The sequence below is a fragment of the Parus major genome, chromosome Z (genome assembly GCF_001522545.3).
Source record: "Parus major isolate Abel chromosome Z, Parus_major1.1, whole genome shotgun sequence".
Lineage (NCBI taxonomy): Eukaryota > Metazoa > Chordata > Aves > Passeriformes > Paridae > Parus > Parus major.
In genome coordinates, this window is record NC_031799.1 from 31902737 (window position 1) to 31917838 (window position 15102).

Consider the following 15102-nt stretch of genomic DNA (forward strand, 5'->3'; position numbering starts at 1 on the left):
TTGTCATTTTGCCCTTGGGACCTTCAACAACACTGCATGCACTACACATGGAAACTGCAACACCCCTGATCCCTGAGATCATACTAGCCACACGTCACAACTCTTGAGTGGATTGCCATTCAGACTGGGCAATGATTGTGATATCTGCCCCAGTGTCTGTCATCCCTAGATGGGAGACCTTTTCCCCATGACAGAACAGGCCACACTCTAACATGAGTTTATTGTTACCCACAATATGTGTCCACATCATGGTAGGATTGAGAAGGACTTGTTCCAGATATTCAGGAGGTAGTAAAACACTTGGGCAATAGGTTGACCCTGAGGAAGCTGGCATGGTGGGTTGACACAGGAGACGGAGACGAAAATCTCATCCCCTGAAATTATAGTTACAATTTCTGGTAAAATGTTTATTTGTTCTGGCCCATTGATGGAGTCCTCAATAACGTTTCAAGGGCCATCACGTGGCACAGATTTCCTGTTGAAATTTTATAGTTTTATCAGAAAAGTCAATGGACAACACACTGACCAGCTGGTGCTGGGTTCCCACCTGAACCTTTGAGTTTGTGGGATCTTTTTCATATGTGGAGGAACCTCCAGAACCAATGTTGTATTCTTCTAGTGTTCTGGAATGGTGGGCAGAGTGGGGTGGGACAGCTTTCCACTTGTTGTAGCACGGGGCCATCCCACCCTGTGCTGGAAGTTTCCCGAGCGCTGCTAATAAGGCGATTGTACCTTGGGCTGCTGATAGTTTTTACAATTGTCCTGTGAGGCCATCCATTCTGAGCAGTCTTTTAGAAAATGTCCTGATTCACTGCAGGAGAAACACATGTCTTCGTCTTTTTGGGAATCCACAGCAGAGGCTCCTGCCACCCTGTGACTGTGCCTTTCGCAACTGCCTCTGCCGCAGTGTTTTTGGTGGAGGAATTCTTGGTGCAAGCCTTCACCATTTGCTCAATGGTAGGTTCCTTGTCAAGGGGTAAAGCTGTGTATTACATGTTAGCATTTGTGAGAGCAGTTTTGTTTAGAACCTCTTTCTGAATCTTTCTGATTCTCAGGGCTTTCTGGTTGTTTTTCCAGGACCACTTTTAATCGGTCTACAAATTTCACAAATGTTTCATCAACCCCTTGCTTGATGTTAATAAAGTGCTGTGTTGGTATGTTATCGGGGGTGAGGAGCTAAGATGTTTTGGCTGTGGTGGCTATTCCTGCAGTGCAGCTTCTTGTATAGCATTCACTTGATCAGCTGGTATTTGAAAGTCACCTTCTCCTGATAACTGCTCAATAGACAAACTGGGTCTATTGGCATCTTTTGAATAAGTGTGTGATAAGAACTTTAGATTTTTTTTCCCACTGCCATTCCTGCAGCATATATTCATCTGGGGAAAAGAGATAGTTCATCATATTTTTGATGTCATGAGAGACCAATGCGTGTGAGAAGGTGGCTTTGATAAAGTTTTTGAAAAAATGGGATCCTCGGCCATGTTCCTTTGCCACCTTAACTAGTTCTTTAATTTCACTGTAGGGTGTGTGGTCCCAGGAGTTGTTGGCTGTTGGCCTTCTCCCACATTTGTGAACAACTGGGAAGGCAGAGAGATCTTATTTACCAGTTCCCAGTCTCCCTCCTCGGTGGCTTCCCTTTGAGTCTTGGCCCAGGGGTCCTCAGACTGGGTGTTCGAGTCTGAGGATTCGCTACTCTCATCCTCCAAAGAGGATGGAGGGTGCTTTAGTGGAGTGTGGGGCCTTTTTGGACGGACAAGATCTGCCAGATGGCGTGAGGCCATGGAAGCCAGAATGGCTTCCTTCCAGTTGCTGCCATTAACATTTCTGGTCCTGGTATGAGAACCAGAAGGCGGTTGGGCAGCGGGGGAGAAGCCAATAGTGGAACAGGTGGAGTTTATGGAAGGGGGGGCGGTCCATGAGGAAAGGGAGTTCCTGACTATAGGGGGAAGTCCTGATGTGGTTACACCCACTGACAATGCGAGGAAAAGGGAGGATCCAGATGCAGTGGGAAGCACAGAGAAAGGTGGTGGAGGGACGGGGAGGTGGCCATTTTGAGGGTTGGAGGTGGGAAAACTTGGACAGAGGGCTGACAAAATGGCGGGGCTGGCTATGTTGCCAGCCCATTTTGTGGAGCAGTAGCAAAGGGTGGGAGTGGGTAGATTGGCATAGGGTGGAGGAGGAGGGGAGGTCTAGTGCAGATTGACCAGTGCTGTCCTGGTGAGGGGGGAGAGGGGATCGGGAGGCATCAGGGGATCAGCAGCCATCCTATGCAATATCACAACAACCTCCTGAAGATTGCCCCTCAGGTGATGAAGCGGGTTTAGGAACATTGGGAGAGGGTAAAGGGGAAACTGGGGACCAAAACCTATACCGAACATTCCCCGAATTTTTCAACTGACTTAATGATAATATGAGCTAAAGAAAAGAACTTTGCCACCAATAAATCACCACCCACTTGAATGTTGTATAACTTTGTCCCAGCGTTGCCTCAAAACTCCCCTAAGAGAATAGAATCATTTGTAACATTAGGAAAATATTTAAAAACCCAATGAACAAATCTCTTTAGTTACCCTTAGAAAACTTAAATTCTGCCACAGCAAGGGTTCTCACAACTTGGTAATAAGAATACCTCTGAGGAGGGCTGAGCTTAGGATGGCTCAGTTTGTTTCCCATCCTCAGTTCTTCACTCCCACACCCAACAGCAAAAGGAAAACAGAAAAGACCCCAGTATAACAACTTAAAATTTTTCTTCAGACAGCATGAAGCCCTCTGGGTCAACAGAAATCTGTAGGGTTGGTGGTCCTTCAACTGGTCCTCAGGGGATCTCTTCTCCTATCCTCCCCAGAAGGCCTCAGCGAGGGTCCTGGTCATCCCTTGGATAGCTTTCCGTAGAATAGGAAGGGTTCTCCTCAGGAAGCTGGGTAACCCAAAAGCGGCTTGTGTCCTGCAGCTTTCAGCTGCAAGAGATGCTTCTCAGGGAAACTTCTGACAGAGGTCCCTGTTCGGTTGCCAGCTGTCATGGTCTGGGCAGTCTGTGTGCCATGACCTTCCCAGAGAAATGTCCTTGAAGGACGCTCTCGAGGGCACAGACACTCCCTACCCTGCTGAGAGCGATCTCAGCTCTCAGCCCTGAAAAGGGCTGTTGGGTGATTGCAGCTCTTTGGGCAGCACGGAAGGAGGGACAGGAGCCTTGTGTGGTGTTCCACAAGGAGCCTTTGTTCTTGGTCCAGGGACGAGGAGAATGCCAGCTACTGTGAAGGAGTCAGGGATGAAAGACTGGATAGTCAGAGGGAAACGAGGGTTTATATAGGGACATCAAGACTAGTCAGCTGAGGTTTGGGACAGAGCAATGGGGAGGGACCAGTGGGGTACAAAGAATTGCATGGAGTACATAAAATTTGCAAAACTCCTTTCGTTGCCCCAGCAATGAAGGAACTTGTCTAGGAGCTTTCCCTCCAAGGGAGAGTTGTGGATTCTTTGTTAATCGGCCCACTGGCCTCTATATTAGACTACACAGTAATACTTAATAGTGGAGAAAAATAATCCTCCATGTATTTACTATGCTTATTGTTCACTGTTACAAAATGCTACAGCATATCAAACCTTTTGCATACAGCTGGATATTTTCATCCACTTTAGATCAGATTTACAGACTCATGTGTACTAGTATTTCATTCCCTTCCAGCTCTGAAACATTCCTTATTTGGTAGTGGAAGAGTTGCTCTAGTAGGATTCTCTAGCTTCCATAGGTGGCTGATACCACCCATGATGAAAGTTTTAACTGTATTGTGAGAACAGGGGTAATCTGAATGAGCTTCTGCTTCTGTCACCTGTGGTACTGGGATTGCCTGAAATGTTTGGACATTTTTAGGGAATATATATTTTTCAGCCCCTTAGTCACACATATGTGATATGAACTGTGACTTCCACTTAGGAATGTGAATGTCCTTACTCTTGCAACATTTGCTCTCTTTCTTCCTAAAATGGAAACCAGCAAGGGCATCAGTATTTGAACTCAGTTAAGAAATAAGAAAGCAGTGAGATGAGGTACTTTGTTAAACAAAGCAAAGAGTCACAGGGATGATAATAGATGTGCCCTTATTAACCACACAGAGTGGCTTTGTTCATCCCCCTTACTCAAGCTTCTTAGCTGTCTTTTTTTTTTCTGCAGGTAAAAGTTGCACATTCTATCCCTGTGGAATATAGTAAAATAATTATCCATGATGTTCAAAAGCATTGTTTCAGACAGAAAAATGCCATGTAACAGAGATAAGGACTTCACAAACTCAAGTGCTTGGTGATTCTATATTGCAAAGGGACAAAAGCATTTTGCTCATTCTGTGTTCAAGTACACTTTCTGTGTGGGAAAGAATGAGAGACAGATAATTTCAGCTGCTTTAAAAATATTAAGATCTCTTATTTCTGTTTCTTTTTGAACAAAGCTGCATTAGATGTTTACAGATGTAATTTGCTGTCACTTGCCATATGCTCCCTGATTAATTCTGCAGGGCCTGTCAGCTTCAGATAATTTAATTTTCTGCGCTTTAAAATGACATTCATTATCAGGACATGAAAAATTCAAATGATTAACTGCAAATTATGACTAATAAAGTGTCTATTTTTTTGTTTGTTTCCAGAGAAAAACAGAAAGCTAAAGTCAAGGACAGAAGTCTTTTAGAGATTTTGCAAGCCAAAGACAGCAAAATAAAATCTCTAGAACAGGTTCATATTATGTTTTAATAGAGCAGTTAAAAAAACTTGTCATTGACAACATATTTATGTTTGCTAAATTGATAAAATGATTTGCTATTGTGTCTTCAGGAAGAAGTTGCAGATGATTTAGAGATGATAAATTTCTAATGAAGTATTATTTAAGCTCTTCTGCATTGTTCAGACAGTTGATCTGTTACCCAAAAAGTTTATATTATTTTAGATTAAACTTTTTCTGAAAAATCTTGTCAGTTCATTGCCTCATCTTACCCTATGGTCTAACCTAAACTTGGATTTAAGTCTAGAAGAGCTCTGAATATGTTCAAGTTTGTAATGTGCCCATGCACATCTTGGTAAGATTTGCCATCCTGACAAGCACAAAATAATTAACTTGCTGCACCTTCTGCCTAAAAAAACCCCACCATAGTATTGGTGGTGTTTCTCCTTTTATTTATTTCTGAATTAGTTCATAGTTAAACAAATACATAGAAAACATACATACGTTATATATTATATGAAGTACAATAGATACATTATATTTTATTATGTAATTGTTTATTATAGAGACTGTATGATGTATATATAAAATATTATCTGTATCCCATGTATAATCTATATTATATACTTTATATTTTATAGAATTATATCCAGTATTTAATATATATGATATAATATAATGTTATATTGCATATATTATGTAGATCTATGAAATACATAAATATCTATAAAATAATACAGCAAATAAAATATAAATAAATAAAATTAAAATACTGTTAGTTATTAAATAAACTTTTATTTTGTATTACAACAGTGGCTGAAGTTTCAGTGTGGTATCTCATCCTCATGTATGTATGATGTGTAATGTGTTTGGTGCATACACACAGATCATATTTAGAAGCCAACAATGTGTGATTCCTGCATTTATATCCTGTCTATCCTGTCCTTATGTGAAAAGCAAAATACTGTGAAGACCTTTATAGGAATATGTATGCAGTACTGTGTTTTTAAGAAGGGTGCCTGTTGTGGCAGCATCTGAACTTGGGATGTGCCATCTCCATGAGGTTGCTTTCAGATCAGTTTCAGAAGCTGAAACTGTAATTGATCAGAAATGTAAAATTGATGGTGTAATGTGTTTACATCATCCATGTGGAAATAGAGAGAGGCTGGTAAATTGTAACTAGAACCATGGAAAATTGGCAGCCAGGAAAGAAGAATTTGTCAACAGGATGATAAAACTCTGGATATACATACAAACTTGGAAATGAGAGGTTGGAGAGTAGCCCCACAGAAAATACAGGGATCCTTGTTCACAGAAAGCTGAACATGAGCCAGCAGTGCCCTGACAGCCAGGAGGGACAGCCCTGTGCTGGCACAGCATCACCAGCCAGGCAAGGGAGGGGATTGTCCTGCTCTGCTTTGAGCTGGGGCAGCCCCACCTCCAGTGCTGGGGGCTGGTTTGGGTACCATAACAATGAAGATGAAGGGCCTTGAGGGGAAGCCCCCTTGAGAGGAGGACACAGGTGACTGAGGTCACTTGGCTTGTTCAGCTTGGTGAGGAGGAGACTGAGGGACCATCTGCAATCTCATTGTGGTTTATGACTGCCTTATAAGGGGAAGAGGAGAGGCAGACATTGATCTCTGGTGACAGGTTCCAAGGGATTGGCTTGGAGATGTCAGGGTAGGTTTGGGTTGGATATTAGGAAAAGTTTCTTTACCCCAAGAGTGGTTGGGCACTGGGAAGTGGCCATTGCACTAAACTTGTCAGAGTTCAAAAAGCATTTGGACAACGCTCTCGGGCATTGTGTGATTCACACATGGTGTGGTTCTAGAGGTTGTTCTGTGCACAGCCAGGAGTGGGGCTTAATGATCTTTGGGGGTTGCTTCCAAACCAGGATATTCTGTGATTCAGTGATTCTAACAGATGAGGAGAACAGAAGTTGTTTTGATGATCCTGACAACTCTAATGCAGCCCTTACAATTAGCTTCCCTTAGAGTATCATTGAGCTGGGGGGACAGGTTGTGAAGGGCACCAGATGGTGCCAGTGCTGTGTATGAAAACAGTGTACAGAGGTGATGTCATTCTGACCTTCTTGGCTTATCCCTTGGCTGGAATGCTGTAGGGTTGAAGCAAGAGAGGGATTGTTTCCCGAGTCCAAGGTTTTAGTGATTTGGTATCAAAGAATGGAGCTGGCTTAAAAAAACAACATAGTGTTCTTATTTATTTTGTTTTTCTGAATGTGTTCCTTTTTTGTTCATCTAAGGAGGAAAAGATACTATTTATGTAATTAACATGCAAATAGATTGCTTGTGAAAATGTGCATTTTGACAGTAATGGTAATGAGTGTTCTTTTCTGTAAAGTACAGACAGAAAGACTTGAAGGCTGTGTATTTCAGTCTACAAATTTTTTACATCTAGGAAGTTGAGATTAACCAGTGATGTCTTCTGTTGTTTTTTTTCCTTCCCCTTCATGCATCATACAGAGATAACAGTTGCAACAAGATAATTTGTTTTAGGGTTTATTGTCTAGGAATTTCTGAGTGGCCACCAAAAAGCTGATTGTGTAAATTAATGCTGAGTAAGGAAAAAAAGAAAAATCAATGAGCTTTCTCATAATTTGACATAAATGTAAGCTTCTATTGTGTCTAGAAATAACAAGAAAGTTGTATAAGGAGAACATGAGATCATATTTCTTGTCTTGTATTGTGCTTAGACTTTATCCTGACATACCTAAAAGGATTTCTAAAATTTCTATAGATATGAGAGCATATTCTCCACAGCCTAGATAAGATACATCCACATAGTTAGCTCATACTGAAAGCTAAATGAGCTTAATTTGTAATGAGATATTTCAAGTATTAGAGAGGTTTCTATTTTAATGGGTATTACTGAAAATCAAGTAAAATAATAAATTTGGAAACTATGATTGAGAAGTAATATGGTCTTTAATCACATTTTTATAATCTAGCAGTGAAGAAAAGTGCTCAGTTACTCATGAAAATGAGACTTGAGACTTTAGGAATAAAAGTGTAAATCATAATTTTTCAAAACTTCTGCTGTCCAGTATCTTAGGGCTACAGTATATGCACTGAACTTCCATTTACTTAATACAACTTCATTTTTTCACCTCTCCTAAAATATGGTGTTGTAATCTTCAGTTTTATATTCATGAATAAGACCTTTTTCTTGTCATGAGTTTATTGCATAACTCCATATTGTGTTAAACATTTTAGATATGAGTTAGTGTGGAGCATTTCAAGGTGTACCATTCAAAAACTCAAATAAATTTGTTAAAGCACATACGATTATTCTTGTCTATTACTGCCCATAAATTCAGCACAGAAAATATTGTATTTGTGTTTTCCATTGTACTTTTCACTTAATTTTTTTTGTTTTTTTAATTGGTTTATTGGTAACTTTTGGTCCTGATAGTCACAACTGGGCCTCATCTGGCATATAGATATATTTATTTTAAAAGTGGTGTGGTAAAAATCTTAAACCTTTGAGATTAATGTCTAGACTGCTATACTGATTTTTTTGCTGTTATTTTTGTTTTATGCAGTGGCTCAAAACTCTTTTCTCAGCAGTTATGTATCCCTACATGGTATGCATCACTTCTCTGTTTCAAGGAAAATAATTTCTAACTTCTATATTTAAGTGGCTAGGACACTCTCTTAGAATTTTACTTCTTCTGAAGTCTGATAAATAAATTGCTGCAGAAATATTTTCATTGTCTTTTTTATTTGGAAACATTTTTAAGCTGTTGTATTTAATTTATAATAATTGTGTGTATCTTAAGTAGATCACTGATGCTGTTTTTTCCTAAAAAAATAAGGTGAGGTTTTTGAGGAATGTGTGAAATTTTTAAATTCAAACAATTAGTTTAGCAGATAGTGTCGGAGCAGGGAACAGTCCTCTGCCATTCACACAATGGATAAATTAAAATATCTTAACCTGTTTTCTTTAGAAGATGACATTAAAGACATGTAAAAATAGCAGTAAACCTTTTCTTATAACATTGTTAATTAATTAGGTTTCAATTTTGATCTGGAAGAACTAAAGCTAATCTTTTTGTCCTAGACCTTGTAACGTTTCAAAACCTTATCAACTGATTATACTCTAGAGGGGTTAAAATAGTACTAGCTTGCCTCATTATCTGCACTTGAAAATCTTCAGCTTGCTGTGCAAATCTATATTAAAGCCCCTTTAATGGGTCCAATTGAAAGAAACATAATTCTACCTTCAAGCATTAATTAACACTGATAAATTTTTCTTAACTTTTGTACTGTCACCTGATTATATTTTTCTTTGTAATAAAATACTTTTATTAAATTAGGACAAATTTAAATAGATATTATTACCATCTAAATACTTTATTTTCAGTACAAGTAAGCTTGATTATTCTTGGGTAATGAGGGACATGAGGATAATTTTGATAATAAGGGGTTCAAATGAACGTGCCAGCAGTGTTGAGATTATATGAATTTTATAAACTCTTTGCAAAAAAAGTTTGTCCAGTGAATAGGATTTATATATGAAGCAAACAAAGCATGTTCAAGGGAACACTAACACAATTTTTTTTTCTTCAAAAAAAGAAAGTGACTCAAGTTGTACAGTGGAAAAGGGATCAACCTTCAGTGATGAAACCTGTTTTATGTAGCACCTTTGAACTGCATCAATGAATTATCATATGTCTTTTTGCCTTTCTATTTGACGTCTTCAAATTAGTTTTCTCCTAAAATTAAGGGAAAGAAACCTTTTTATGGAGCTGATCTCAATTAGAAAGATGGGAAGAAAAATATGCAAACAGCTGAAAATTGCTGATTTTGGTTTATTGATAAAATGCTACCTGAGGTAGGTAGGATGATGACTATGGCTGATACCTGTGGGCTTTTTTGACTGAGTAAGTTAATAAGCTCTAAATTACAGTGTACCTTTATAGCTCATTAGTACTTTTGTATGAATTCCCAGTAGGAATACTTTTTCTACCATTTGAAAATGTGTTTCTGTGAGGTAGCTTACTCCATTTTGAGGAAATAGTTTTTAAACATAACTTTTTCCTACTGAATTCTGCAGAAAAGAATATATTGGGTATTTATAGAGGTGTGCTGTAAATCTATGCATTACCTTTTCAATAATTCACGTGAGTAGCCATTCCTGAAGTTGGCTAAAGCTTCTGGGTCTTTATTACTCAGCCTTCATATTCTTAGTTGTGTTTATACAGAGATAGTACCTGCACTTGGATTAGTCAGAAAAAAGAACAGTAAGTAAAGAAATGTGATGTCACTTGTTCTCTGCCCAGTAACCTAGTTTGAAATGCATGCTTTCTTGAATATTGAGCAGAGGTCAGTGGTCAAACCTAGAAAGAAGAGGGAGGTCATGTTTATGAACTCATTCATGCTCTCCTCAGCTAGTATCTAGTTGGGAATTTTTTTTTTTCAGCCCAGAATAGTTACCATGTAGCAGTGAGAGTTAAAGCAGAATAGCCTTTTATCTGAGCTAAAAATGGCTTCTTTAGCCAATGGAATCTACTTTCACTGTATCAGAGATTAACTTCTTTACTGGTTTCGGTGTATTGGTTGGTCATTGTAGTGATCCATTTTTTTTTTTTTTTTTAGCTCTAAAGTCAGTACAGTTTTGAGATGCTGGATTTTGTTCCCTTTGTAAGGACATTCGATGAGGAAGTTTTTCACATATCATGGCTTCTTACTTGAATACAGGCAGATTTCCTGAAAATCAAGAGAATAGCTTTGCTTTAAAGACCAAGTAGCAGAAAGAAGCAGGCAGTGCCCTGTGAGATTAAATTCTGGCCTTATGAATCTGCTGACAGCACTTTAGAAGGAGCTTGTCAGAAGAGTTGATCACAGCAACAGCTGTTCTTTATTTACTACACCTGATGTGGCAGCATTGATGTATAGAGTGTAATGAAGTACTGCTGTGTCAGGCATAGATCCTAGTAGGTATTGATTCCTGCAGATCTCAGATCATCATGCACTCTTCCAGAGGCTAACTCACTTTGAGGGCCTTGTATAAGCCTTGCTGAAGAGGAAAGGGTAGGGAAAAAAAAAAAAATCTGCTTCCATCAAGATTGTGCTCTTTAATTAAGATAAGAGGAAAGCTTATTTAGCAGGACATTGGTTTTGATTTGAAATTGGTAAAGAGACTAGAGGATAGAAAGATACTTTGGATTTTCTGTTTTCTGACCTAGAAGGTTGCGCTGCTACTGCTTCAAAGTAGAGCTGCTAAGAAGAGAGGAAAAAACAGAAACTACATTTATTAGGCAGTGTTGCTGTATTACACTGTGTTATGGTTTTTATAGAAAATCTGATCTGTCCTGGTGCAGAGAATCACTAGCTATGGCAAGACTGTCAGATTATATTGTCAGTATTTACTGTAGTTTTCCTGAGAGCTCAGTAGAGTAAAATTGACAGTAAATTTCTAAGTGTAGCAGATGCATTACTACAACACATGCTATACTGCTTGATATTGATGCTGGATTTATTATGGAGCTACAGGTTTTCTATTTTGACAAAATGGTGTCTCATTTACAAATTAGAGGCGTGTTTTTGCAAAAGAAATGCCTCTAAATATTTCCCCTTTGCAGGGCAAGGAGCTTCTGTATTCCTTGTTTCAGAGATGGAAAGCCTATTGTGGAAAACCGTATGTATCATAATATGGCTCCCCTGTTGATGCAAAAGTGCAGCTACTGGCAGTGCTTTCTTGCACTATACCTGTACAACAGAAGGAACAGAGAAGAGGATACAATGGATTGTAAGATATTGAGGAAAATACTAGTAAAGCTTTGTTTTAGTGAATGAGAGGAGGGTGCTGCAGTGGAGCTGTGAGGAGCAGAATGAGTGGAAAGGAGGTGGTGCAAAAAAAGTTTTTGCCATGCTGTGACCTACTCAGCAAGTTGCTGGTAAGAGATGGTTCCATTGCTGCTAGGGAAGGTGTTGTGGTAGAGTTGCATAAAGCCACAGCTTTTTTTCCACCACATGTTCATGTACTGAAAAATTCTGTCAGGTGTTTCGATTAAGATTGCAAACTTTGCTGAAGATACCAAATAAATCACACCAGACAAGTTCAAAGAGGGCAATAGGGAACATGGTGTTTATAATTGATTATGCTGTTTGACCCTTCCTTAGTCTATGGGTCAGGTGAGAGTTCAGGAACAACACTGACTAGTAGTAGAGAAGTAAGCACATATTCACCACCTGCAGGATGAAGTCAGCTGCTCATTGTTCTGGTCTGCTTCTCAGTAGGGCCATTTTACTTGACCCTCTTAAAGAAGACTGATATTTTTTTTTGTACTGCCTGCAAAACAGACTTGTCCTTTTCCAACAGCACATATATGGTATGAAAGCACGTTTGAATAGACTATAAGAATGTTTTTCCTTGTATACATCTCTAAATTACCATGTTGTGTTTCATATCTAATACTGATAGAAATAGACATTCAAAAATTCTCATTCATTTTGGGAATGGATTTATAGACAACTGCTTGTGGGTTAATACTTCTTTTTCTCAGAAGCCATTTTTTGAATTGGTTTATCTCAGGGAATCCTGGAGAGCATGGAATTGGATGAGGAAGAACAAACCTTGGTGGAATGATAATCAACTGAACTCCCCCACTTCAATTACTCTTTGCTTTTTTAATTTGTTTAAGATTGATCTGGCAGAAGATTAGGAATGAAATGTAATAAATGAAATCTTACATGAAATGTAAGAATTAAAAATGGGATATGCCTGTTACATGTGTTACATTTAAATCCATTGTATGTCAGTTACTATTTTTCATTGTTTTTTTCATCCTTGTTAATAGTCAAGTTCTAAGTTGAATATTTAGCTCTGAACACAGGTATGCTCTGGAATCTATCTGCAATAGAATCAGGTTGCACTGTTGGTGTTTTACCTCTAGAGAGGTATGGATTTAAAAATAACTCATCATTTATATATCATGTTTATATTATCATTATATTATATCTATATATCACAATTTTCTATTATAAAATTTATATCATAACTAGCTGTTGTCATTCAGACTCTGATTAGACGCTGTACGGACTTCAGAATGCAGCTGATGACTCTAATTGCATATGGTTACCTTTCTGTGAACTATTTGCATTGAACTTCTGTTTGTCCTACATCTGAAAATGCTCTAAGAATCTAATGAAGTCATGAGATGAAAGAACGTGAACTTCTTTTGTTAGGTGTCTGATTTTGGGTTTATTTTGTTTGTTTGTTTTGGTTTGGGTTTTTTCCCCTTTATTTTGAAGGACTGCATGAGACTATGACTAGCAATGCTTTTTGTTAAACTTGCATATGGATGTTCGAGAACCATAAGGATTAATAAAGTTGAAAAAAATATAGAGAAAAATGTAAGAACACTTAATCTAGGGAAGGTGTAAAATGTTACTGGAGCATTTTTAGGATTAAATTCCTGCTAGAAATGAAAACAGGAGTTGGAAGAAGTTAAATGTGTGGTAAGTCAATCTCAACTACTTGAGGAAAAAGAAATGATGAAAGGGAGAAAATATGTCACAAAATGTTGGAAGTAGAAATTTTGAGGAGTACTTTAAAAGAGATTATATTTCCACATTTAATTTTAAATAAAATAATTTATGTACTAAATTAAATTTGTTTCTGCAGAAGATGTCAGGATTTCCTTAAATTCAGGGGGCAAATACTTCAATTTTTCATCAGTTTGTGTTCATTTTAACTTTTTTTCCATGTGGTATATTAGAAGTGGACTACTGTACAGTGAAAACTTCTGATAAAGAATGCAATGAAGAAAGTACAAAATTAGTATTTATTTTTACCCTCATATTTTTGGTGGTAGAAATCAAATGCATACCCTTTTGTTGCATTCATAGATGGACTCCTTTAATATTGTGGTGCATAGATTTGAATGTTTTCATTAAGTGCTTCACCACCCAGTGTGTTGTTTCATTTCTCTATTAGCAGCAACATTGAAGGATATTTCAGTTTTGTGTTTCTGCCAGATTATTTTTATTCCAGTTTGAGATAACTTCTTAACATGAAATAAAACCCACTCTTACTTATGTTTAATGAACCTGTAGAGAGGCAGTTATACGGTACTGATTTAGTAGTGCAGTCTGATTGATTTCAAAATGCAAAATTAGGAGTTGGTTTTTCCAACTTCTTTTTGCTTTTACTCCCAAAATATGAAAATTTGGAAAGCACTAAATGCAATAATAACATGTACAACTGTTGTTTCATAGTTCTTTCCACAAGCTTTTTATGTAGCAGGTTGAAAAATATTTCACTAAAGACTTGAATTTCAGTGATGATATCTGCAATATCAAACAGTAAGAAACTTCTGGTAGTTGTATCCTAACTCACTTTTTTTTGGAATCAGAATCATTGAAGAGTTGCTTTTGTCACCACTTTCACTGTCTCCATACAGTACTATACTGTCTAAATTCACAGTGGGTAAAAATGATGTTTTAATTTAAAACCTTTTATTTATGTCTATTCACATGAAATGTGGGCAGATAATTTTAACATTCTGCTGCCATGAACAGATTGATGTGTTCAGCACTAAGACAATAAAGGGCTATTGTCACCTTTCCATTTTGATATGTAGTTTTCACAGCAGATTTTCTCAGCTAGACTTGGTATGTGATTTTGCTTCCTCTTCAGATTAATATGAAGGTCTGTAAAAAATAAATAGTATTTGCCAATAAACAGTGTATTACAGAAAAAAAACCCTGTATTGTGTTGTAGGTAAAGAGATGCCATAGGAAAGGATGGAAATGAATTTGGGAATGACAGCCCTGTGAGACATCAAAAGGTCTGTTCCACTAGGTCACAGTGTTTCTTTCTATCTACTGTTGCCTCGAGCACTCTAGGCTCCAGCAGTATACAGGGGATACTCTTTGATTCTTCCCAGCTAAACAGACGGGTAAAATCAGTTTCTTTTGGTTTTCATTGGAGCAAATTCACTTTAGAATAGTTTTCTTTCTTGGAAGATTGTTGAAGTGTGCTTTAGATGCCTTAGTTGCATGCGAGTTTTTTATGGTTCTTGACCACCAAGCTGTCAAACATTGCTTTTGCCCTGTTGTATTCAAACAAGTATGACTGAGTTGACTCAAAGTGTAAGTTGAGATTGTTCTTGTGTAGTGTCAGACTGTCTTTATAGTATCTAGACAAAAATCAGTAGATACTATGGGAATAGATGAATTCCTGATGGGTGTTTTACCAAGTGAAATCTGTCAAAATAACCTCATGTAGGAGGTTGCCCTGTGTGTTGATCAGGTATGTTTTTTTCCTTTGCTGTTTCACTTGCCTACCAGACTAGAGTAGTCTTATAGGAACACTGCTTGTGTTCTCTGCAGTAAGAAATCAATCTTCACTCTCCTATTATATGAAGT

General features: G+C 37.9%; 1 protein-coding gene across 1 annotated transcript in view; it reads left to right on the plus strand.

Moving 5' to 3' along the window:
- CNTLN (centlein) overlaps positions 1-15102 on the plus strand; it is a 192034-nt gene that overhangs the window by 36378 nt on the left and 140554 nt on the right. The window contains 1 exon segment of the mRNA XM_033511379.1: positions 4638-4722. Coding sequence (XP_033367270.1) covers positions 4638-4722 — 85 coding nt within the window.